Below are 25981 nucleotides of genomic sequence, written 5' to 3'. Positions count from 1 at the left end.
GCACAAAAAAAAAAAAAAAAAAAAAAAAGACTTGCCTTTAGGTCCTGTGACCGCCACAGACAGCGGGGCAATGCCTGCTTTGCTGCAGTCCACAGTGAAAGACTGTGGAACCTTTGCCCTCACACCTGAGCCCACACCAGGTCCGGAGATCTTGACCTTGCTAGAGTCTACCACATCCTTCACTGGCACCTTAAATGGGCTGCCTGCAGAGACCCATACATAGGCCAATGAATTATAGACCCAGATTTAATACCCAATATTTGATGTATGCATTATATATGCATTAGGGAAATCATTACAATGTAATGAGCAAAGTCATTAATTACACACTCATTGGACCAGAGTCGAATCAGTCACTGATTCACCTAGTGTGCATGCCTTTGGATGGCGGGAGGAAACCGAAGAACCCGAGAGAGTGTAAAACATGTACAAGTTCTGACCCGGGACACAGCCTTGGGGGTGTGAGGCAATATTACAAACCATTGTGGCCCTTCTCAATAAACACAGTAAATGAAATTGCTCGTTTCCAGCATACTTTTTTCCAGCATGATTGATTATTTCTGGAATTTGGAAGTGGTCTACATTCCCCAACGTACCTGGAATGTGCTTTCCACCATAAGTGATGTTAACATCATAGAGCCCGGGAACATAGGGTGTGTACTCCACATTACAACTGCCATCTTTGTTGTCTTTGCAAGACATCTTGGACTCTGAAGGACCTTCAACAGTGATTCCCAAACCACCAATCCCAGCTCCTCTGGTAGGTGGTGGGGAAAAATGAAAGATTGTAGATGTCAGTGGCAACTTATTACAAGGAAATTGTTAACAGCGTACATAAATGTTCCATTTAAACAAAATCATATTAAATGTTCCAGTCGGGCATGAAGTGACTGTTACCGAGTGACAATAGAGAACTTGTTGGGCTTGTCAGTTAGAGCCTCTTCCAGCCCAGGACCTTTGGCGACAACACGAGTGGGGTTACAACCTTCAGTAACCCCCACCTTGAAGGGGCTGTTGGGCACTGGAGTGTCATCGTACAGCACGTCCACATTGTGAGGACCTGAACAGAAAGACTGCAGTTTATTATACCTCGTAATAAATTACGGGTTGCCAGATACCTGATTGTTTAAACCATAAAGCAACAGAAAACAATCTGTTGAGTATTAATAGTCCATGAATACCTGAATGCACATTCCTGTCAATTTTATTATTATACATTATACTTCACATCATAATAAGGATTTATTAGAGATGTATATTAAATAAAACAATCTTCTATTCATACAGTACACAAGTAAATCACCAAACGGCATTAAAACTCTATCAATAGTTTAAACTAATTGTATTACCATTTTCAAAGGGTGTATAATCCAAATTGTATGTCCCGTCTCCATTGTCGGTGACTCCACAGTCTGTAATAGCACCAGAGGGATTGTTGACCTTTGCCTTGATGTGTCTGCCTCCCGATTTGGTCAAGGCACGGGCATCGACAGTGAAGTCTGTAGTGGCCTCTCTGAACACCCCTGTAAGGAAGACTGAAAATGAACTCAAACGAATAAAAAACACATAAAGAGCAGACACCATGCAGTCCGAATTTATAAAGGAGCCCTTATATCCATTTGTAAAAATGTCATCGCCTTTGGTTTGAAGTCAGTGTCCCTAGGGCTCTTGTCTTGCTGGAGGTCACTGCTGTTAAATTCAATGGGACATGGAAAGGCTGCGAAGGGATATAAAGAGCGCAACCTCTCCAAATAAAAGACCAAGGCGCCACTAGAGTGGACTGATGTCATGGGAAACAAGGGTCAGCTACAACAAGCCAGGACAGCGTTGTACACCTCATTAAGCGGAGAACCGGACAAGCAGATTGGGTTCAGATAAGTATTAGATATGAACAATTAAAGTGAGTTATTAGAACACTGGGCAGTTCAACAATGTTATTTTCTGTGAAAAAGTAAGTAAGTAAGTAAGTAAGTAAGTAAATAAATAAATAAAACTTCTACCTTCTCCAGCCACTCCCGGCCCAAACACCTTCACTCTGCTCGTGTCCACAGCTGGATCTACCACCACCTTGGCAGGGAAGTTGGGAACAGTCTTGCCACCATATTTCAGCAGGAGGGTGTACATGGCAGCTGTGAGAGGGAGGTAGGTGACCGTGTAGGTGCCATCCTTGTTATCCAGGACTTCTGTCTTGGCCTTGGTGCCATTGGTGTCGCATACTGCCTCCATGGTGAGCTGCCCAGGTCCAGCATGGGAGCAGTCCACATTCACTACACCCGTCTCACCAACTTTGCCTCTTTTCAGCCCTGAGCCAGATGCCACCACCTTGGTGGGGTCAAAAGGCATCTGGATGTCCGCATGGAAAGGAGACCCTGGGATGTGAGTGTCCTCAAACAAGATGTTGACCATGTACTCGCCAGGTTCTGTAGGCAGGTAGGAGACCGAGCATGTTCCGTCACCATTGTCAGAGCACTCTATCTTTGCCTCGGTGGGTCCCTCTACAGTCAGTCCAAGACCTCCGGTACCAGCACCTTTAGTGTCAATTGTGAACTCTGCAGGACTCCCGACCAGACCACCCTTCAGACCTGGACCAAAAGCCTTCACCTGGGGACAAAGTCAGTCACATTTAACCTAAGATCATCCTAAAAGAAAAACTAAGTCTTGTATAAATGCACCCATGCCTTAAAAAGGAATGTCTCAAGGAAATACATTTTTGAAAAACTCAGTAGAAGATCATGATATTGTGCAAGTATCTCCTGCTTAACATTTAGCCCTTCAGTAACTTTATTTTCCTACTTTTAAACAAAACAGCCTTCCAAAATATGTAAAATTTTGCTACAAGGTTTTGGGAAACTTGATGGAAATTTTATGAAAAGTTATTTTCTTGCATCAGAACCCAGCATTTCCAAGTCCCCTCTTTCTAGGCTTTTGGAAGAACATGGCTAGTTTAGCCACATGGCGCTATATTACCAGCCATAAATAAATCATTACCATAAATCCCACAGATTCTTTGAATTTTTCGGGTCAGAGAAATGCAAGATATAAAAAGGCCTTAGTCATGACACAGGTTAACAATTATCTGAAAATGGATTATCATTATTGATTGTCAAATTAGGTCTTGTGCATTGTTGTAACTGATCACAACAAGATAAGCGGTAAACCCTTAATATTTTACAACAAACATGACACTTAACAAATACTGATTGACCAATCTACATGTGTCTTTACGGTCTTTCCTATAGAACCCACAATAAATACAAGTAGTATACCAGCCATTTGTGGTATACAACACACCGCATGTGGGGAGTGTATTGCATTCATAGCACTCATAATTAATCTCCATCTGGTTTTGTAGTGGACACGGTCTGAAGCCTGTCGATGGCCCTCTGAACATTGTATATTATATGCACATATAAAAAGGAGGAACATAAAGGATGGGGGATAAATAGAAAACTGACAATCACACCGATGGGCTGGGTGGGTGGTTAGATCCTCATTTCAAAAATACAGTTCACCAACCTGCAGCCCTTTTTTGTCTGGATCGGTTTATTTCTGTGTATCCTGAACACGTTACATCTAAGTAGTCAAAAATATGTTCCCAAGTGCTGAATAAACCTGATTTCTAGGTAATATACTTATATATCTAGGAAAGTATAAGACATGCCTTGCTGGGATCAGGAGGAAGGAGAGCCTCCACATGGAACGGGCTTCCCAACACAGTGTGTCCATCATAGGAGACGTCCACTGAGTAGACACCCTCCTCCTTGGGAATGTACTTGACCACACTGGCTGCTTTCCCAGCCTGTGGCTCCACCACACAAGGCACAGCTTTATTGGTGGGGCTGCGGATCTGGACATCTAGCTTGCCTTGGCCTCCGGCGTCCTTGGTGCCCACTACAAACTCTTGGTCCTGGCCCACCTCCACCCCTACAGAGCAAATGAGAGTTCAGAAAGCAAGAAAGACTTTCCACCACATGCACATGTATGCACAGTAGGCCAGAGTGAGAGCCATTTTGGTTTATGGTAGTGAAGGTTTGGACACAGGCATGACATCATGGAGAAAGTGAAGCCGGACACACTGGCTAGCAGTGGCGGTGCACGCTCAGAATATTAACAGCAGAAACCGAGGTGGGGGAAGAGCTGAGACAGCATCGAGCCGAGGAACTCACGGTTGTCCAAGCCATCCACTTGGACCTTGCTCAGGTTCAGTGGGGCAGCCACACCCACCGCAAATGGGCTCTTGGAAATGGGGTCACCTCCAAACGTTACAGTGATCAAGATCTCACCCTGAAGAAAAGGAACTGTGATGAAAATGACAAAATGGAGTCGCATCGGTCCAAAATGCCTCATATATAGGGATGGACTTACTTGTTGAACTGGGGTGTATTTGACTGTTTGGGAGTAATCGTAGTTGTCAATGATGTCAAAGTCTTGGACCAGCTCTCCTTTGGCAGGGCTGGAAAACTGCACATCCAGAGAGGCTTTGCCTGCTCCTTTAGTGTGTACAGTGAAATGCGTGGGCTTTCCACTCTCCACACCTACTCAAACATAGAGTAAAGAGATGATTTATTAAGTTTCAATTTCTTATTAAATATTTACTCACATTTCCTCCAGTTCATACACCAAAATTAAATAATAATTAATAGAATATGTAGTCAATTCAACTACATGAAAGCGCACATTTTATGTGAAATTGGATTTGTGAAAATCTCTGAGCAGCTTGTCTCAAAAGAGGTCTAAAGTGGTGTGGGGAAATGAAACTGGAATGGAATCTGTATCATGACCAAAAAAACAAAAAAATCTCCAAATTAAAATTGGAGTCAAATGTTAACATGCTGGAAGGGAGACACACACACACACACACACACACACACACACACACACACAGAGAGAGCTTCAGCTGTTTTCTAAACTTGATTATCGGGATCACAATGAAGCCTGAGCTCATTCAAGAGTTTAACATCACCCACGTGAACTAAACTATGACAAGACATGAATGATTCTGGTGGCAAATAGATGTACAGTCATACCTGTTCGGGCAATCCCTGGTCCCTCTGCTTTCACTTTGGAAGCATCGTGAGAGGGCTCCACTTTAACACGGAACGGACTGATCGGTATCTCCTATAATAAACATAATCATCTCACAATGTAATTCACAGTAATCTCACAGCCTGATCTCACACACACACACAAAAAACACACACCTGGTCAGCAAAAAGGACTTTGATTGTGAGCCTGCCAGAGGCAGGGGGAATGTATTTAACGGTTATTGTGTCGTTGGGGTTGGAGATGATGTCAAAGTCCACGTCCTCTTCTTTGTCACTGATCATATTGGCGTCACATTTGATTCCAACACTTACGTCACCTGCATAAAAGAACATGTTATTGTTCTAGAGCTGAGTGCATGGATAATCTGAATCATAAAGGCTGTGTGTGTGTGTTTTACCTTCACCAGCTTCAGAGCAGTCCACAGTGAAGTGTGTAGGCTCATTGGCTTTCAGTCCAGTCCTCTCTACTCCTGGGCCAAACACATTCACATTGTGGGGGTGACTTCCTTTACCCACATTCACCTGAAGATACAAAACGTTGTACGGTCAACCATAAAAATAATAAAAATGTGTATTCATGGAAGTTTCCAATATAAAATAAAAATCATACATTGAACCGAAAAGCACCCATAACCTCAGAACCCCAGGTGTCACTAATTTATTTCAAACCCCAGAAATCATGTGCTTTCAAAACCACAAGCAACATTTGATTATTCCCCTGCTCACCGATTACAAAATGAAAATGTGATTTTTCACATGCAAAATTATTTCATAGTCTCTTCTGAAATCATTATACATCACTGAATACTCAGACATACAGATATACAAAAGTACATAATACAGGAAATAAAAACAAAACATGGTTGAAACATTTATCACCGTGATTTCATTACATACAAAAAGCACTAAGATTTATTTCGAAAAAACATTTAGTGAAGTCTTAGTTGTAGTGATGGTAGAGGATCAGTCCGCCTTTAAGGCTCTTGAGTTCAGTTGGCTGTGAAGAATCTCACAAAAGGGAAGGATGACATGGATTTATACATCAAAAAATGCTTTATTTATATTTTTTAATAATATATGTATATATTTTTTATATTTCCACAAATCTTCTCTACTCATTGAGAGGAACAAAATACAGTTTAAATTATTCTTTTGGATCAATCAGACTTTTTTATTTATTTATTATTTTATTTCATTTTATTAAAAACAAATGAGAATTTCCAAATATAAAAAAATATATAAAACTGACATTTTTAAATATAAGGACATAATCATCAGTATAACATTTCAAAACACTTACAAGAATTACAAGATTTTTTCCCCCAAGCTTTTTGCATTTGGCAAATTGAAATTCCAATCAAACATTTAAAATGTCCCGTTTTTTCAAAATCATCTGTCAGACTGGACTTTATGATTTTCAAATGCCCCGTAAACACATTGTTTAAATGTACTCGACGGTGATGGACGTGATACGCCGCACAGCTTCGTATGTTGTGATGATGATGACAGGTTTCAGCTTCGTCTGAATGAGGTCATCATCCACAAATGCACCACACAGTGGCGGACTGAGGTTAGTATTTTTAACATGCATAGCAGAGACTACAGGGTCTGGGCTGAGGTCAGGGGAACTAAAATTATTAGTTGCCACCTTGGGTTCAACACTCTGATCTAGCTCATTAACAGGCTCTTCAGACTTGGGTACGCTTACCCTGAATGGGCTGTTGGGTACACTGACCCCACCCCAGGTTACTGCCACTGTGTGTTTGACTGCACTAGTTGGGGTGTAAGAGCAGCCAAAGACTCCATCTCCTTTGCTCTTTACCTTGATGTCAATAGGAACCCCATCAGCATTCTGTAAAAAAAAAAAAAAAAAAAAAAAAAGAAAGTTTATTTACACAGAGAGAGAGAGAGAGAGAGAGAGAGAGAGAGAAATGCAAAACTCGATGCTCACTTGAGCGGTGATCTTTAAGGGACCCTTCCCAGCATCCTTTGCATTCACTGTGAACTCAGCGGGTTTGTTAATCACACAGCCAGTCCTTTCCAGGCCTGGTCCATATGCTTTCACCTGAAAACCAGCAGAGTCAAACTGAAAGTCATTTCACAGGAACAGTGAAGACCCAAAGACAGGACCACCCACTCACTTTTCAAAAGCAGATGGGAAATCTCCACTGGGAAAAACTCACCAAGTCAGCATCGTTGGAATTGTTGTCAGGGACTATGTACGCCATGAAGGGGCTGTCTTCAATATCCTCGTCGTCACACATCACATGAACTGCGTACTCCCCTGGCTCTGTGGGCCAATATTTCACGTCACACGAGCCATCGTTCTGGTCCTCACACTCAATTTTGGCCTGAGAGGGACCCTCGATTGCAAAGCCTGAAAACAAACGAAAGGATGAATGCTGAGGTCAAGGATCCTGGTTCTTGAGCACTTCCAACAGCTATAAATGGATATACAGGTTTAATTTAGTGGACCCTTGTGACCATTCTGCTCAATCATAAAGAGTCCTGCCAGACAGCACTACAGTGTAATTGGTTCTTTAAAGTAAAGACAAGCCTGCAGAAAGTAAAAAAAATAATAAATCATTGGTCCAGGGAAAGCTCATTTTACAGCTCCACATAATTAAATCCTTCCGACGTTTAATTATGAGTTATTAAACCCGGAGGATTATGCTGCATGTGTATTATAAGCCACTGGCTGAGCTTCAAAAATGAAAGGCAGGGCAGGAAAGGAGAGGAGGACGACTATTAAAAACTCACCCAGAACCCCAACGTCTGTACCGATGGACTCGGCCACAAAGTTGGCGGACTTGCCCACTATGCCACCTTCCAGGCCAGGACCCCACGCCCGGATCTTCTGAGGACCCGCCTCAGGACCCACCTGGACCTCGAAAGGACTGATGAGAAATTAAGGTCAATTTAAACTTCTTAATATCCTTCGGTCATCAATAAGGCACAAGCCCTTGGGGTGAAAATAAAGACCGGCTAATATGTTTTAGTTAGCTCTAATTTATTGAGGCCCTTGAGCAGGTATGTAATGACAACATGAGATCAGTGACAGCTGTAGAATGTGTGTGTGTGTGTGTGTGTGTGTGTGTTAACTGATGTCCTGACTGAGTTGTGGTGGAATCCAGATGAGCAAATCTAGAAAAACTGGAGAGTGATTGTTGAGTCTCATTCCTTAACTATGCGAGGCATTTCAGCACATTCCAGTTGAAAGCCAATTCCTGTCTTATTCATGAAAAGTCTGTCAACGCCTTTACTCAGGCAGAGTTTCACTACCGGACCACCTCCTCCATCGCTCTATGAAGATGAAAATACATTGTATTGACAGATAACACACTGGTGATGGCATGAGGCACTTTGGGGCCTTGTCACCTTGTCACATGCCCAGATTCTCAACCACCAAGAAACTGAACTGAAACTTTTTCCTATATCGGAACAGATTTCTCATTTAATTTAAAATCATAAAAATCCCATAAACAAACATTGTGAACAATAAATTGCTTTTCTCATGGCCCCTTCAGCTAATTAAATCACACACACACACACACACACACACACACACACACACACACACACACACACACACACACACACACACAGAACAACCTGTCCACATTCAGCAGTTCATGCTAATGAAAGGAGTGCACCACGGGAAACCATGGTTAAAAGGCCTCGCACTGTCAAATGCACTGGTTGATCATGAACATTTAGACAGAATTAACAAAAAATGGTCAACAAGCCAGGGCTATTTTTGGCAAGAGATGAAAACACTCTAGGTGGGTATTATAATATAGTATATTAATTATTATATGTTATTTATATAGCCCATTCATAAACAGCCCCGGCTCAAAGTGTTGTACATAAAATATAATGTAGTGTGGTTCTGTTCCATTAAAATGTTGCATACAAGCAAATGCTACCATGATTAACGTAAAACCATGAACCATGAAACATGATTAATAATCATAATTGATCACCTACATAGTCATATTCTGAGTGTTTTTTTGGACATCATGAGCATGTACCTCTTGGGAATGTGCTGACCGGCCCACGCAATGGTCGCTGTGTATTTGCCAGGGGCATGTGGGTAATACTCGTACGCGTACACCCCATCCATGGCTTCCTTTTGCTTCAACGGTTCCTCCAGGCCCTCTGTTAAAAACAGTGGCACGAAAACAGGAAGCAACAATCAGAAACAATTACTGGATTAACATAAGTGGAACTGGATATAAACAGAACTGGATCTAAACACATGACCCCAGGCCTCCGCTTAGCAGCTAATTTACCGTTAACAGCCCTCCCAGTTCACCAGCGTGACCTGTTAAAGACGCTAACAAGCGAGAGGCTCTGGAGAGCAGCGTGGTGCCAGTCACTTGGGCACCTCATTAGTCACCAGACGACTGGCAGGCACTGTGCCTCGGGCGATGCCAGCTGGGCAGCAGGAATTCTAGGCGGGGGGATGCCCACAGCCAGGACCGGCCCTACCAAATTTGGAGCCCTAGACAAGATTTAATGGTGGGTGGGGGAGTCACAGTCAGAACGGCGCAGTCCTGGGTGACACTTGATGGCGTAAAATAAGCTCCACTAAGGGTGTGTTCAGAATGCCACTTTTTTCTGTGCTTGCACACAAAAATAAAAAACAGCATTGTGGAGGTCCGAACTGGGATTTTTATGCATTTCTCTTGCAACAAAATCCTGTTTTTAAGGTGTCACCTTTAGACCATGTTGTGAACCTGGAGATTATTAGCCATGTTGGCTATTGGGGGGGGGGGCTCATAGGAAATGTACATATTTTTACTACTACTACTTAATAGGCTTTGCTACAAAGGTAAATTCACGTGTTGTTCTTTTAATTGTAAGACACATTAATACAAACTAGTTTTGAAAAAGTGTTTTTTTCCCCCCCCCCCCTTCCTCTGGTTTTGGCGCCGCCTGGATGGATGACGCCCTTAGCGTTTGCCTATGCCACAGGTCGGCCTGCCCACACCCATATTTAGGCCTGTCGTTCAAAAGCGCTTTTCCCTGCTCTCAGTCACAGGGGTCAGGGGTCAGAAAGCCATGGATGGGGTGCAGCGATTTCACACTGGACTGAAAGGGACTAGATGAAAACGACTAGCATGAGAAGGACATGGACTCACTGGGGCCCTTTACGGTGACTTTGATGTCTCCGCTTCCGGCGTTGCGAGTGTCCACTTTGAAGTCAGCGATCTGCTTGGCCCTCACCCCCCTGGGCTGCAGCCCTCGTCCAGTAGCCCGACACGCACCAGGCATGGAGGCTAGAAGGGGCAAAAAAAAAGTGATATTTTTTAAATACTTTGCGCTAAGCATTTTGGCTTTTTGAGGTCAAAAGAATCCACAAAATCAATAAAAAAAAAAATAAAAAAAAAGAACTACCACTTGATAATTATTTGTATCCTTCTGTTGGTGTGTAATTATTTCTCTAACCCAGATCATGAGGTTTTATGTTTTTTTTTAAAAGCAGTTTAAAATGGATGAACTATTTCCACACAAATGGCTAAAGATCACTTTCTCGTTTAGCTACATAATTATGCAGATAAACTAGTTTAGCAGCAGCAGTTCCAACAGAGATTCTACAAATTGTCTATTTCACAGTGCCGAAAGAAGAAAAAGTATATTTCATGAATTAGTTCAGTTTTCTCTCTTTCCTTCCACTATTAACATACGCAGTTTCATGAATTGATAATGAAATAAAAGTAAAGAAAAGAAAAGCAGCAACAAGGGTTCGAAACTCTTTCAGGACCTTCCCCATGGTCCCTTGTAAAGCAGACATTCACACAAGACACTCAAACAGTTTGGATTATTTGGTTTGGTTCTACAAAAGAAAAACCTTCTGAAAAATAAGTCGCTTTTTGGTACTGTGCACCAATCCATCATTTAAACCCATTTCAGGGTGATGAGAAGTCATACGGCAGCCATAATAACATCACTGCAAAACATGCTTTGGAGCAGTTAGGAGGCGTTTAAGACTAATTAAAGTTAACTGGGCTCTCCGGCTGCCTCCGTTCACGCACCACAACGATTTATGGCGGAAAGTAACAATGCGTTTCCTGCATTTCTACGCCCGGCTGTAAAAGCAAAACTAAAATGACTACACCAGTGTTAAACGAGGCCGGTTGCAGTCGGGAGCTCAAGCGTTCAATATTTTTACTTTACTTCTGAGGTCACCCTCACCAAACCATAACCACCACACCGGGGCCTTATAAAGCCCCAGAAAACACAGGGAGGCTGTGTAATGGCATCCTGTGGTCCCGGCGAACCCTGCCACTGAACCAGAGGCCGGCGTTTCCGACATAAATCTACTTTCCATCGCCTCATCCACGTTCATCCCAGCTCCTCAGAGTGCAGTGAGCGCCTGGTACCAGTGAATATTGAAAGTGCTACACAGTATGATGAGAATAATGTCAGCCAATCTACTGAACTATTGTAAAAGTGAATTACTAGAAAAGTCTATGAATTGTAGTTTTTGTGTTGATTTTGAGATTATTGAACCTGGCTTGGTGCGCTTGGGAGCATTGCATCACAGAATTTGCTGTACGGTTAATCCAGGATTTCTTCACTTATGTAATGAAAACGCTCGTTTCAGTTCAGCGATTCAAGTCCCCCTTTTTTGTAATTATTATTATGAAATGACCAGAAGAGAGTGGGGCAGCACAAATCTCCTGATTTCAACAGACTTGATAGAGCTGCATTACAACAGAACAACAGGAATCTTACAGCACAGCCTTGACTTGTGTTGTGGAAGCGCTGTTGCTCAAATACAATGGGCTGCCGGGCCAGACTTTGCACAATTTGAAAGAATTTTAAGGAGCACATGCGCTCCGAAGCTGGAGGACCACACAAACAGAAAGTGCTGAAAAGCAGCTTGTTTATTCGGGAAGGCCTTAACGCGCTTATCTTTCACCAGCGCGCTCCGCAGCGGGCGCGAGATCGCTGCAGCAATTGTTTTATTCGACCCTGATTAAACAATGGCTCTTCTGTTCGGAACACACACATAAACCTGCAACCTCCATAAAAAGAACTAATAGCCCATAATCAGTGAGCTGATAACACTGTTACTTTTTCATTTGGAAAGGCAATTCAAGCTAAAAGCAAGGAAATTGAGAAACAAAGTGGAGTCTGGCCCCTGAAAAGTTGCCTCACAGAGCTGGAATTCGGTGTTTTACAAGTACCATCCATTCACACACACACACACACACACACACACACTAAGCAGCTTGTTAATGATAATTGTCTAAAGATTAACCAGCTTAGATCTGAGAAGTCTAGTGTCTGTAGACGCATTGTTCTGTGTGCCGTGTAACAGAGTGCCACAACCACCATGTGCCTCACACTAACACTTACAAAAGTCTTGCCGCCCCTGCTTAAAATGGCTGTTGCTGTGAGCAGAAGGCTAACTTAAATTTTGTGCAAAATTTGTTAATGAATTTTTTTGTACAAGTGTAAATAATGAAATTAGGAAAAAAGAAAAAAAAAAAAAAGTTTATGCATCCCTTTCCATTGGAGTTGTCCGGTAACTATAAGCATGGTTCCAGACCTTCATTAGCTATGGCGTAAATCCTTAGGAAAAGTCACCTCAGGTGATGCAAATTTCAGGGCTGCACAAAGCTCCTCAAAACAGCCCCAAAAAATACAGTAATAGGCGCTTCTAAGCAACTCCTTAATAGTGACATGGTGTTGACTGAGTGAACAGCATGCTGGGTGCTCAACTTTTCATTGTTCAAGTTCATCAATTCTTTTCATTAAACAAGGGAAATAAACATATTATAAAATAATTACTAATATCAAGGTTATATAAGGTTAATAAAGGTTCCTATTTACTTTTTGCACACACAACCATTCAACTCCTTCAGACACTTCAACTTATTTACCTTTTAGAGGCTATTGCTCTGCATACACAGCAAACCGGCCTCATAAATGCATCCACAACACAAATAAATAATAAACAAGTCTGATCAACTGTATTAAACCACCAAAAGCAAAAATTTGAACAGTATGAACACATGCAAAGTCTCAAGAATAACAGTTTACCTTCTTCCCAGATGGATCCGTATGAAAATGAATTTTAATCTTGCTAATATCCGAAGGGGGACTGATATATGCGTTATACTAAAATATGGTTACTGAGCATGCAAGTGTTAAATACATACCTGGGCCGATGTTCACCGTAAACGGGCTCTTAGGAATGGCGATGCCTCCGAAAGATATGGTGATGGTATGAGGTCCAGCCTGAAGTGGCTTGTAAGTGCAGCGGTACACATTGTCCCCCTTGTCTTCCATGATGGCCTCCACTGTGTCCTTATTGCCCTGAGGGTCCCTGACAACTGCAGAGACCTCACCCACTCCAGCACCTGAAGAACGATTTTTTTCCACAAAATTCAAAAGGTTTTTGCAATATGTTCTTTAAATCTATACATTAGGATGTTATGAATAAAAGAACAATAACTTCTAGAACAAAAACAGAACTTCTAGAAAACATTTTTACATAACAGTTAATGTTCACTGGAATGGAGCTAGAAGTTAATCTTCAAAGACTATGAAAAAAATGTCTGAAATGTAAAGTCTCCTTTGTGTCATTGCCCAGCTTTAGGGAAACAATGCGCTACAGATCAGGAAATGGACTCTACCTGCAGTGTAGATTTCAAAATAGGTGGGCTTGTTCGCGACGTTGCCCACAGGTTCCAGGCCGGGGCCTTTAGCGGTGACTTTAGAAGGGTCACCCTGGGCCTTATCCACATCCACTTCAAAAGGGCTCTTAGGAATTTGCTGGCCAGCAAAGAGCACAGTCACCTGTGTAGACCACACACGGGACACGTTTTAATTAGCATGGTCATAATCTTCAGTGACCGAGCCAAATGTTATATCAGATGCAGTCATATACAGTATATATATATATATATATAAAAAAAAGGGTCTTAAGCACAAAAGCTAATCAGAAAAAGCTGGGGAAAAAAGGAAAAAAAAAGAAAAAGCTCTAAGCTGAAGCAAGTAAAAGGGGAAAAAGTTACATGGAGAAAAAAGGACATTATATGTACAGACTGTGTTATTGTTCTCTGAGCAGCAATACAATATTTTCTCCACCTATAGACTTTTGCTAGTAGATCATTCATTAGTTTACAGAGTTTACAAGTTCCTTCAAAAGATCTCTAGATATAAAAGATCCCTAGTTCCAATTCATGCTTTAAACTTTTAGATCATTTCTGAATAATTTCAGGGTTGCTACTGGGAACCTTCCATTATTGCCTATGGTACTTTGCACAGTACTGTGCCTCCTACCCACGTAAGCCAGTCATGGTGTTGATGGTTTGACACCTTTCTATAATCCACATACCTTGTGTGGTCCCACAACTTGCGGGATATAGGTCACGCTGAAGGTCTTCTTGCCTTCATTAGGAACAGCCTTTACCTGCAAAATGACAAAATACTCAATTAAAAAATAATAATAAAATAGTTTTCACTCAGGATATCACCAGGACATTTGGACTGGCAGGTGGAGCCCAGTGCCATACACGTGGAAGGTTTCATAAATGAACTGACCTCCTCTTTAGTGCCTTCTGGATCCTCGATGTAGATCGTGACCTGGCCCTGTCCTGCACTGAACGCATCCACGGTGAAGACGGCTGGCTTCATCACCCGGTTCCCTACTGGCTCGATACCTGGGTTTGGACAGTGGTGAATGGTCAGAACCTGTGCTGCCCAGATATTGCCAATGTCAAAGGCAGATGTGCAGGTTGGTCCCTAAACCCCAACTGATACACCAAATGTGTAATTCTCTAGCTACAGTAATTTGAGTCACAATTGGTGTAAAATGTAACATTTGTGAAAAACACAAAGACAAACACAAAAATGTCTTTCAGCATGTTTTTAAGGATTTGTATGTTCATAAAACTCCATCTCAAAAAAGGACCACAGGTCCTATCCCTCAGTACTGCAAAAGCTACAGTAAAGCTCGACACGGCTGCCCTGTTTTAGAACTGCTTAAAATAGAAATGTGGAGGGAAAACCCTAAATGAGTCTCCATGTTGAATTACCACATTTCATCAGTTAATTCGAACTGGGAACCTTCTGATAACGGGGCTGTGCGGTGACCTTTTTTAATAGCTTAAACAATCTTAAAGAAAAACCATCTTTTTAATTAAATGTAAAGCAAAATAACACAAGTACAACCAGGAAGACCCCACAGTCGTCCTGAGGAACAGGGCACTTGGAGACTTGAACTGACACTGCGTGTATGTCCTTCCTGACTAGGCAAGTAAGAACTGAGGAGGAGGACATTGCTTTGTACAGTCTGTTTAACTGTAATAATGTCACTTGGGATCCTTATGGGTTTCAGTGTAATCATTTGGAATCATTTATCGGTTTGGTTTTTGCCATGGAAGCCAGACATGGGGAGGAAGTAGAACGCATTTCCACGACTCACAAGGCAGGTGTTTTAATCCATGGGTAAAAATCACCAACAACCACCCGTCGGAGAACAGACACAAACAGGGCAGCTTTTAACATGCATACACAGGTTAGAACGTTCTAGAATCAGGGGAACAGTACACAGGACTGACATGAAACTTCCAGACCTGATCCTGACAGTTTTATGAAAATAGACACTTAGAAATGGTATGGACCATCAAGCCCTAATTCAGCTCGGGCTTGAAGAAACACGGTAAAGTCGTGAGCCACATTATCTGCCTAACTCAATGTGCTGCACTGGACTGGGTCAGAGTCAAGGGTTAAAAAAGGTTCCCATCCAAAGGTTCCCATAATCTTATGGATCAAGGGAGGAATTAAAAAAGGAGACTGACCTTTGTGGAGCTACAAATTAGGCCTCAAACATAAGGCACGTTGAGGATGGGAAATCTTTGTTTAATAAAAAAAAAAAAGAGAGCCTTGTTATGCATGTGCAGCAGGCCATTCGGCTTTGTCCTCAGGACACCCAATTTTTTTAGCACCTTTATATTTAAATGATGTTTCAATATTTAAATTTGGAGGGTTGTTCCAGGAAGGGTATCCGACATAAAGGTTTTGCAACCAGACCAGTGCGTCCCCTAACAGGAGCAGCTTAAGGGGGACAACGAGGTGTCGATGATTGCAAAAAAAAAAAAGGTTTTCAGGTTAGAATTAAGTTAAAAAACGTAAAAATAACGAAAAACATGGGATGAAAAAAAAAAAAAAATACCTGGACCATAGGCGCGGGCTTTCTTGGGGTTGAGTTTGGGTTTGAGCGGGGCTCCGGGCTTCATTTTGGCCTTGGGAAACTGTGACAAGTAGGTCATGACAGATTGTTCGTCCACACTGGGGTCAATGATCTCCTCTGGAGCGATCACCTGTGAACACAAAAGATGAAGTGAAAGTGAAGTGATAGTCATTGTGAAACGCTGCAGCACAGCACAAGGTGACACAACGGAACGGGTCCTCTGTATTTAACCATCACACTTGGTGTGGTAGTGGTAGTAGCCTAGTGGGTAACACACTCGCCTATGAATCAGAAGACCCAGGTTCAAATCCCGCTTACTACCACTGTGTCCCTGAGCAAGACACTTAACCCTAAGTTGCTCCAGGGAGACTGTCCCTGTAAATACTGATTGTAAGTCACTCTGGTTAAGGGCGTCTGATAAATGCCGTAAATGTAAATGTGTGCAGTGAGCAGCCATGGCAGGCGCCTGGGGAGCAGTGTGTGGGGAACAGTGCTTTGCTCAGTGGCACCTTGAGGGTTCAGAATTTGAACCGGCAACCTTTTACTGATTACGGTTCTGCTTCGTTACCATCTAGGCCACCACTGCCACTTCATGAAACAGAACATAGGCTTAAGTCCCACAATGCCATGCTTCAGTAGATGATTGACACTGTGGGGGACTGAGCTATCCGTACAAGCCATTTATGGCATTATAGCAGCACACTGTTTGCTGAGGCCTGATTTGGGTGTGTGTTTGAAGTGAAGGGCTAGTGCTTTTAAATTACACTAATTGAGTGTTTGCCTTTGAGACGTTTTGTTCAGCTTTTAAAAGGAGAGACCGCCTGCAAGTTAAACAATGATTGTTCCAAAGCCATTTCTCAGAACTTGAAACGTGGGTTATTCTATTGAATATGAAGAGCTAACTCCAAGGTAAATGGTGCATCTACAATGGTTTCACCAGAGGAGACCAGTCCTGGACTCAACAGAAGTACAAGGTCTCACATTCAGCAACATCAAAAATACACAAATACAGAGAAACAAAGAGATACATAAAACAATTTGCAAACACTTCTACTGCTACAAGATTAGTTAACATTGACCCTTGAAGTCAGAACAGCTCAGTCACTGAGCATTTTCAAACGGCAGCTCAAGACCTTCCTCTTTAGAGAATATTTAGATTAACTTGTAACCTTCTTATGGTCTAACTTTTGTATAGAAACTACAACAGAGTGAATAATAAGATTGTATTCATAGTTGTGGGACCTAGTGAACCAGAATTGATCACTTAATCATTGGTAACATGAAAGCACATAAGTCGCTCTGGATAAGGGCGTCTGCCAAATGCCTTAAATGCAAATGTAAATGTAAACATGTAAGAGTGAGGTATTATACTTATAAAGTGGGAATGAATATCAAGAGTACTGATCTAATACAGAGAATTAACTTTCAATGGGGAGAAAAATAATAACAATTCAATCAGCTGTGCTGCTCACCTGTGGGATTCCCAACCAATCATCAGCTAGTTGCATGGCCTCAGTAGCATTCTCCACTGGCTTCACCGGGTCCCAAGTCTCCCAATCAGGACACAGACCTGCCATCAGGAAACAAAACAAAGCCACCACATTCCAAACATGATTACACTACAACATTTATAACACGTTCCATTAGTGGACACGCCATCTGACCTGGAGCACAACTGTCCACAAGCGCTCCAAGAGCCTTCCCATCGCGCCAGTCATTGCTGAAGTTGGTGATGGGCAGGTCAGGCACTTTGTTCTGAATCCATCCCAGCAGCCTCTGCTTGGGCGTCTGTTTTTTGGCCTCGTCGTCGTCCTCGTCCTCCCACACTGGCATGGAGATGGAGTAGTGCAGGATGAGGGTCCATACCAGACCCAGGATGAGCTTCAGGTTCCCATCGACAATCGCTTTACTGTCTGAAAACAAGTTAATAATACAAATTTCTAAATAATAACCATAGACACGTAAATACGAATGGGGTGGACGCGTGGGGATTAGATCCTCAAATTCCAGTGAGCACCACAGGTGCAGGAAGAAAAGAAAAGAAACCGCACATGCACATGGGTTTATACAGGCCCATAAAACTTTATATGCCAAGCATGCGTACGGCCCGAATGATGATTTGTTTTTCCTATTCTTGAAACACTTTTTTTTTTTTTTTTTTAATAGGGAATGTGGGGAAAAATGACCAGGTGGTTCCTTTAACCGTTCGACAAATATTCCCCATATGAAGGCACTACGTCTGTGCGTGGTGGTGCAGAAGGGTGGAGCTTCATTTTGGCCTTGCCAATAACTTCTGAGCAGCATTTCTGCTCAGAGTGCGGAAAGATATGATGTTAATGACCTTGAGAAAAAGACCAGGCTGTACCAAGCACACAGCACCAGCACTGAGACAACCCTGATATATATATAAAAAAACTACTTAATGAAACAACATTTTTCACATTATCTCAATGCCAAAGACCCCACTGCATGAAGTCCACTGTGATGGCTACGGTTTTTGATTTGGAAGTTTCTGGACTAGTGCTGCTCACTGATAAATAACCAACATCTGCAAGGATTAGGGGAAGTAGGGGAAGATCTGCAGTAGATCTGACTGACCACAAAATGTATGCACGCATTTTAGTTACACGCATTCCCCGAAACATGGAAATCTATGGGGAGTTGTGGGTCACACGTTTCACCAGTGACTAGAGCAAGAAAAGGCACAGCACCTAAATGGGGTCACCTGAGCAGAGCAAATATGGACCGAAAAAAAAAATAGGAAAATATGGGACCATAACTTTGTAGCAGGAGGCCTTAATAAGCCACTGGTCACTTCAGCAGTCACATGTTCCACTTGTAATATGCATGTGGGATCACCATCAGCAGATCTCCAATAAACATCCTGTAGCAAAGCTCTGGATAAAAGCTCCAAGCAGCAAGCAGCTGACCTTTGGGCTACAGCGCAACCACGCCCTCCCAGAGCCGGCCAGACTGGAGCACAGACACCAAACAAAGACGTGAGGGGGGTGGGACCTGCAGGAGGGGCAGAGGTTCAGACCGGCTTTAACGTTGAAAGGGATCCTTTGAAGTGCTCAGTATTTGGAAGTTGCCAAAAATACATATACAGAAACGTGATATTCACATCAACAAATAAAATCTCCACACACACACACACACACACACACACACACACACACACAGTGAAGGAAAAGCTGAAATTCCAGATCGCTGCCTGTGAAACGAAGCCACCAGAACATGTTGAATTGAAGCCTAAACACTACCTGCCCCGGCACACTTTCAGCACACATGGCCACAGATACGAGCCCCCGCTGACTGATTAACGCTGCTGGGGGGGGGGGGTGGGGGGGGGGGGGCATGGTGGGGTGCGCTCCGAGCTCCATTTGAGGACATCCAAAGGCCGTTAAAAAGGTTCGCAGTGGCACACGAGTGGATGTGGTGGACTCGAGACTCGAGGGAGGTGAGCGAGATTCCCTCCTGCGTGTAATTCCCACCGGGGCATGGCACTGCAGTTTCCCACGGGAGACCAAGGACGAAGGAGACTCCTCCCTTACCACCAGTCAGTCCGCAGAGTAAAAAATAAATAAATAAATAAATAAAAATGATTTACTACTTGGCAGGATCAGATTATGGGCTTTTCAGATTCTACAGGCACAGAGAGTTTTGACTTTATTATTATTATTGTTATAAAAAGCGGTCAGTGTGTTAAATCTTAATTTATGATTTTCTTAACTTTTTGATTCCAAAATATCCTCCAAAAAACATTCAGCACATAAAACTTGCTATTAACTGGAAAATGAGTCAAAAGGAAGAAAACTGGATAAAGGTTTTAAGAAAAAAAATACCAACTGAAGCGATGACAGGGTTTGGAAATAAAACTGAAAATGAATCCAGACTAAATGACATAAATTGTAGAACTTACAGAAAAAGAATAAACCTCTGCCAAGAGACCCTGTAAGAATAACGAATCATTTCTCCCTTGTTGAAAGTTTATGCAAGCACAAGTTCCCTCCTTATAGGTGTGGCACTACAGCGGGTTCTACAAAGAACACAGTTACTTTCTTTAGAAAAAAAAAATTAAAATTAAAAGATCTAACCATAATTATAATACGCACATAATACTGGACTAGCTTTGCAATCGCTGCATTACATTCTGATAAATTAAAATAAATAAATAAATAAAATCTTAAAACTACCCTCAAGGACACATAAAGACACAAAAGAGACAAGTCATATAATAAGATTTTCAGAAAGTTATTCAGTCCACACAGCGACATGGCAGGATGTGGAAGAAGAACTCGAGTCCCTGGCAGCCTCAAGCTCTGCTGGATAGTGAGAAGGTGACAATGCCGAACACCCTCAGATCAGTTTTTTTTTTTTTTTTCTCTTGCGTGTTGTTGAGCATGTTGGGTGAACAATGTTCTATGCTAATTTGCAATTAGAGAGTTTTGGGGATTGTAGCCCGTCACTGCTGCAGTGTCCGTCTGCAGGAAGACGCAGCACCGGGTCGTCCCCCGTCTGGGCACGGACACATGAGAGGGCGTCCACACAAAACCCAGAGAGTAATAGGGCTGTCTCCATGGCAGCCACTTTGTTCTAGAGGATCAGCTGAGGGAGATGGGAGAGGAACGGTGAGGGAAACAGACCTCAGATTGGCCACACACACACACACACACACACACACACACACACACACGGGATTCTGTTTCTCATTTTAGTTTCTCTCAGATTCTGCGGCCAACAGAATCAGGGCCAAACCTGACTAATATCGAAGAAGAAAAGAAACGAAGCTTCATTTCAGATAACAAATCCGTTTCTGCAATGTCAGGGGCGCTTTAATAACATTTGGGGTGAGACGGACACCTTCATTTCCCACGTGGACTACGAACATTCATTTCGAAAATCACACACAGATTTCTGAAAGTGATATTTGGAGCGAGACGAGCCCACGCGGCTCACACAGAATAACTCCACACAGATGTGTGAAGGTGACGGCACGCCGCTCTGTCCCAAGTCCAAACATTTGGACGTATTTTGAGCCGTGAAATGTACATGGTCCGTCAGCGGGACGTTTCGTCTCTGAAGAGATTGGACCTGCAGACAGTGATCGATCCGTGGAGCCTGCATGCACCACAGCGACGCAGCTACGGGGAAAAGCTGCGAGGGTTGCTGCATGTTGACAGTCCCCCCTTTGTCCTTTGCCAGGTCTATCCGATCGTCCATTAGCTTCAACAGCAAGAAGTCTTGTGTCAGACTTCACCATGTACGCCATAACTCTGTAGAGGAGGAAGAGGAGTCTTCATCTCTTCATATCTAGGTGGGATTGCTGTGCTTGACTGAGCATGTCTGTTGTAACAGAACACGAGAAGCTCAAAGCTCAAAACCACACCCATCTGGCACGGCAAGCAGGCCTTGCTGCCATATCTGAAAGAGAACGCCGTCGAGAAGTTTCTTTTGTTGGGATCCAGGTTAGATGGAACAGGTTCAGGGAGTAAGGTTCATTAACGTGAACCGAAAAGTCCCATCAGCCCTCGCTCCTCTAACAAACAAACATGCCATCCAGATTCCGGGATCTCATAAAGTAAAGTGAAGTGATTGTCACATGTGATATACAGCAGCACAGCACACGGTGCACACAGTGAAATTTGTCCTCTGCATTTAACCCATCACCCTGAGTGAGCAGTGGGCAGCCATGACAGGCGCCCGGGGAGCAGTGTGTGGGGACGGTGCTTTGCTCAGTGGCACCTCAGTGGTACCTTGGCGGATTGGGATTCGAACCGGCAACCTTCTGATTACGGGGCCGCTTCCTTAACCACTAGGCCACCACTGCCCCACCACGTCCCCCCCGGAGACGTCCGTCTGCCGTCTGGCTTCCAACACAGGAAGCAGTACGCATCAAGAAGGGCATGTTCGGAGCACGTCCCTCATGGGCCAGGGAGTAGCGTGAGCAGCTAGAGCGCAGACGGCAACCTTCCACCCCACCCCACACCACACCACGACTCTCCTGTTGGCAGACGCCAATCACCACTTCTCCATTTTGCTCGTTGGTAAAATAAAAGGAACCATCAGAACCTGAAGAACCCAACAACCTTTCTACAGATAGCGTTTCTACAGAAACAGCGTAACAAAACCACATGTTTCTTTTGTTAGGGGCAGACAAATGTGACCCTTACCAATATTACTTTTCATATCTGGATGCCTATTCAGAGTACCTAGGTTCGCCTGTAGCCAATTCTCTCGGATTACGCAGTGGACATCCATGCTGATTCATCGTAGTCCATTTTGACAGTTCAGCAAGCGCAGCTTCTGTATATGGAGTGGTATATGCAGTTCAGAGCCAAGAGGTTCGAAAATAGGACACGAGATCTGGACTCAACACTTTTTGAGACCTGCCTTTCCTCCCCAAGGATTTATGAGCTGATGGGCTAACGGGATAAATAATTGCTCCATTGTTCTACCCTCCTCCATCATGGCCATCCTGTGTTACGGGGTGAGCGAGAGGAAGGGCTTCCCCTGGGCTCACCAGCCACAGAGGTAACGACAGAACAACGCTTGGAGAGCCCTGCGGAGGTCTGACATCATCTGCTGACAATGAGGCGTGCCTGGCTGGAGCGTTACCCAGAAGTCTCGGTGTCATTGCAGGGGCTTGTCACTTCCTGTGAGGGATGACCGCAGGCACAGCAGAGGCGCCATCAGTCATGATCAAGACAGCCGCAGTGGTTCGGTTAACTTGACTTATTTTAAAAGTAATAATATACATATACCGAAGATGTATGTTTAGAAAGTTTAATACGTCAGCTTTAAAACTTACATTCATACCATGAATAATTAGAATTGTTTAATAAAAACTGGACGAGAATTTAACACCATTTCAAAACAGAATAACTTGAAATACCGAGGCATGGGCATCCCATTAAACTCATGAATGTAAAACTATTTCATGGTGCCGTAAAATTAGTGCCTCATTAGCTTTAGTGGGGCAGCGATGGCCTAGCAGACCTGTAATCGGAAGGTTTCCGGTTCGAATCCCGATCCGCCGAGGTGCCACTGAGCAAAGCACCGTTCCCACACACTGCTCCCCGGGCTGCCACACTGTCACGGCTGCCCACTGCTCACCAAGGCTGATGGTTAAATACAGAGGAAGCAGTTTGTTGTGTCACCGTGTGCTGTGCTGTTCTAATAAACAATGACTTTGGGACTTTGTTTGAAACATGAAGAGTTAAGCATACAGGCTACATTTCTGCGAGACCTTTAGAAGAAAGATCCTGGTCCAGGTTCGAGCAAGCTGTCAATTGACACAAAGCCCAGGAGCTGAAGAGCCATCTGGAAATGTATTTCAGAAGAGGTCTGCTGTCAGAAAGAAAACAATAAAAAGGTATCCGCACGCCACAGGAAGAACCAGACAAACACATTTTAAAAGATCACTGAAAGGAACATGAGCCTTTCGGGGGAAGATTAGAATCTTGCCGTTATGAAAGTGTCTACAATGATGGACCAATAGAGAGAGAAAGGCCTCCACTGAAATGTAATGAAACAGGTTATTTATGGACTAAACCACCCAAAAAAAAAAAAAAAACAATTCTAAAAACACCACCCTGAATTTCAGTACCAAAACAGAGCTCCATGAAATCGAGGCGATAGCTTTGTGGTCTGTGCTGGTTGGCGGTGATTTGGGAAGAGAGATAAACGATAATAGGGGAATTTCAAGTTCATCGGCCTGGTGTTGTCTGGGAAACCAAACAAACGAGAGCAGGACAACACTTTAATGGCGGAGACCAAGGCTGTTTCTGCACACGATGAACGTTCATTCAGAATGAAGGACGGGCGGCCAAATAAAGCCATGCAGCTACCTGGGAAACACATAAAAACACGTAAAAATTCATATTTAACAAGCTCACGTTAGAGGAAGAATATGGGGGAAATCTCAACCAGTCTATGGAGTTGATGACGAATCGTGTGTTACACACAACCTTCACTACAGCCCCATAAAATTATATCGGGGTATTAGGCTGAAATATATTATACATGAAAGTGAGGGTAAATAATTTTCTCATCCTCTGATTAGCAGAAGGATGAAACAAGGAGTGCAAGCAAAAGCCTCTTAATACTGTTTATATTAGATATTTATATGTATTAATTAAAAAAATAACAAATAAATGCATGACTGTGGTGGTTACTGGTCATTTTAATTAATAGTGAATAAGACACATAAACCACAAACATGCATGCATGCATGACATCATTGAATTGAGTAGAAATGTTTTCCTAGAGTTCCTGGTAGGGGGTGGTACGGGCCTAGTGGGTAAGACCCTCGTCTATGAACCAGAAGACCCAGGTTCAAACCCCACTTACTACCATTGTGTCCCTGAGCAAGACACTTAACCCTGAGTGTCTCCAGGGGGGGACTGTCCCTGTAACTACTGATTGTAAATCGCTCCGGATAAGGGCGTCTGATAAATGCCGGAAATGTAAATTGTACTGGCTGGCAGGTCTGTAATGCTTTATAAAACTGAAACTAGTCCCCAGCACATCCATTAAGACCGGTGAATACGAGACGCCACTGGAAGGGAATGAAGGGAAAAACCTGGTTCTCACTTAATCACCACGCAGCAATGACAGCGCTGCGTGGTGAAATCTCCCTGCTTCTGTTGCCAGAGATCTACTGGAATTTGACGGTTGCACCTATTCAATCACCCAATCTAAAGAATAAATAAAAATTCAGGGTAGATTTCACAATCAGGTCATCGGTTCAACACATTTTGGCACCGGCCTCTATGCTTCTTTTGGATGGTTCTTCACCACTCTTGCCGTGAGAGAAACATCGTCTTCCGATGATCATAATCCCTAGATCCTAATTAAGGGGAGTCTGGAATGCATCATTGCAGCAGGAGGAACAGGGCTGAGATCCACTGGATGAGTAAATCGAATTATTCCATATGACATGGTTTATATAAATTCTGCAGTGAACTAGCAGAACATGTACCAATATATCAGACATGTGGAAGCGCTTTGGTCCGCTTAAAAACAAAAACACAAGTATGTTTCATGGACGACACTCCGTCTGGGATGTACAACGGTGCACGCACATCTTTTCTTTTCGCATGTCAGCGAGGAGGCTGAACTGGCTGCTAGGGGAGGGGGAGGGGTCTTCACATGCTCCCACGCTGCCATTCCAGCCAACTTACTCACACAAAGCATGGGGCGTGAACCAGAGACATCAATTATGATGCAAGAGTGAAGTGATTGTCATTGTGACACACAGCAAAGCAAACGAAATGTGTCCTCTGCATTTAACCGTCACCCTTGGTGAGCAGTGGGCGGCCATGACAGGCGCCCGGGGAGCAGTGTGTGGGGACGGTGCTTTGCTCAGTGGCACCTTGGCGGATCGGGATTCAAACCGGCAACTTTCTAATCATGGGGCCGCTTACTTAACCGCTAGGCTACCACTGCCCCTACTGCAAACCTTCCCTCAAAGTAATCAATCTCTGGATAGGTGCCTTCTTAGAGACTGATCCAGGGAAAGGATGCAGAAAAAAAAAAGGGTAGTGCAATAAAAACCAACTGATTACATAAGCATTTATTAATATTCACCTAAGAATCTGATCTAAAAGACTGATACCATCAACATACCTGCAGTACAATGATACTGTTCATGTCTTTCACTTCGAATGAAAGTGTAACTACTGTTGCCATGGATACACCTGTTTTGCAGTAAACAGGATGC

General features: G+C 43.2%; 1 protein-coding gene across 6 annotated transcripts in view; it reads right to left on the bottom strand.

The window, feature by feature from the left end:
• The window catches only part of flnba (filamin B a), a 54665-nt gene that overhangs the window by 18694 nt on the left and 9990 nt on the right, over positions 1-25981 (bottom strand). For all 6 annotated transcript variants that reach the window (XM_028997655.1, XM_028997657.1, XM_028997656.1 and 3 more), the window contains exons 2-25: positions 17922-18170; positions 17730-17827; positions 16240-16387; positions 14607-14725; positions 14401-14475; positions 13697-13859; positions 13220-13420; positions 10190-10327; positions 9077-9203; positions 7806-7942; positions 7229-7422; positions 6997-7110; positions 6754-6897; positions 5444-5567; positions 5202-5362; positions 5028-5118; positions 4366-4535; positions 4167-4284; positions 3662-3924; positions 2001-2601; positions 1350-1523; positions 898-1060; positions 597-757; positions 36-203 (exon numbers count right to left, since the gene is read on the bottom strand). In XM_028997655.1, coding sequence (XP_028853488.1) covers positions 36-203; positions 597-757; positions 898-1060; positions 1350-1523; positions 2001-2601; positions 3662-3924; positions 4167-4284; positions 4366-4535; positions 5028-5118; positions 5202-5362; positions 5444-5567; positions 6754-6897; positions 6997-7110; positions 7229-7422; positions 7806-7942; positions 9077-9203; positions 10190-10327; positions 13220-13420; positions 13697-13859; positions 14401-14475; positions 14607-14725; positions 16240-16387; positions 17730-17827; positions 17922-18170 — 4101 coding nt within the window. The remainder of the gene's footprint in view (positions 1-35; positions 204-596; positions 758-897; positions 1061-1349; positions 1524-2000; positions 2602-3661; positions 3925-4166; positions 4285-4365; positions 4536-5027; positions 5119-5201; positions 5363-5443; positions 5568-6753; positions 6898-6996; positions 7111-7228; positions 7423-7805; positions 7943-9076; positions 9204-10189; positions 10328-13219; positions 13421-13696; positions 13860-14400; positions 14476-14606; positions 14726-16239; positions 16388-17729; positions 17828-17921; positions 18171-25981) is intronic.

The sequence above is a fragment of the Denticeps clupeoides genome, chromosome 12, assembly GCF_900700375.1.
Source record: "Denticeps clupeoides chromosome 12, fDenClu1.1, whole genome shotgun sequence".
In the NCBI taxonomy this organism is placed as follows: Eukaryota; Metazoa; Chordata; class Actinopteri; order Clupeiformes; family Denticipitidae; genus Denticeps; species Denticeps clupeoides.
Note: the sequence above shows the minus strand (reverse complement) of the source record. Positions and strands in the feature narration are given on the sequence as shown.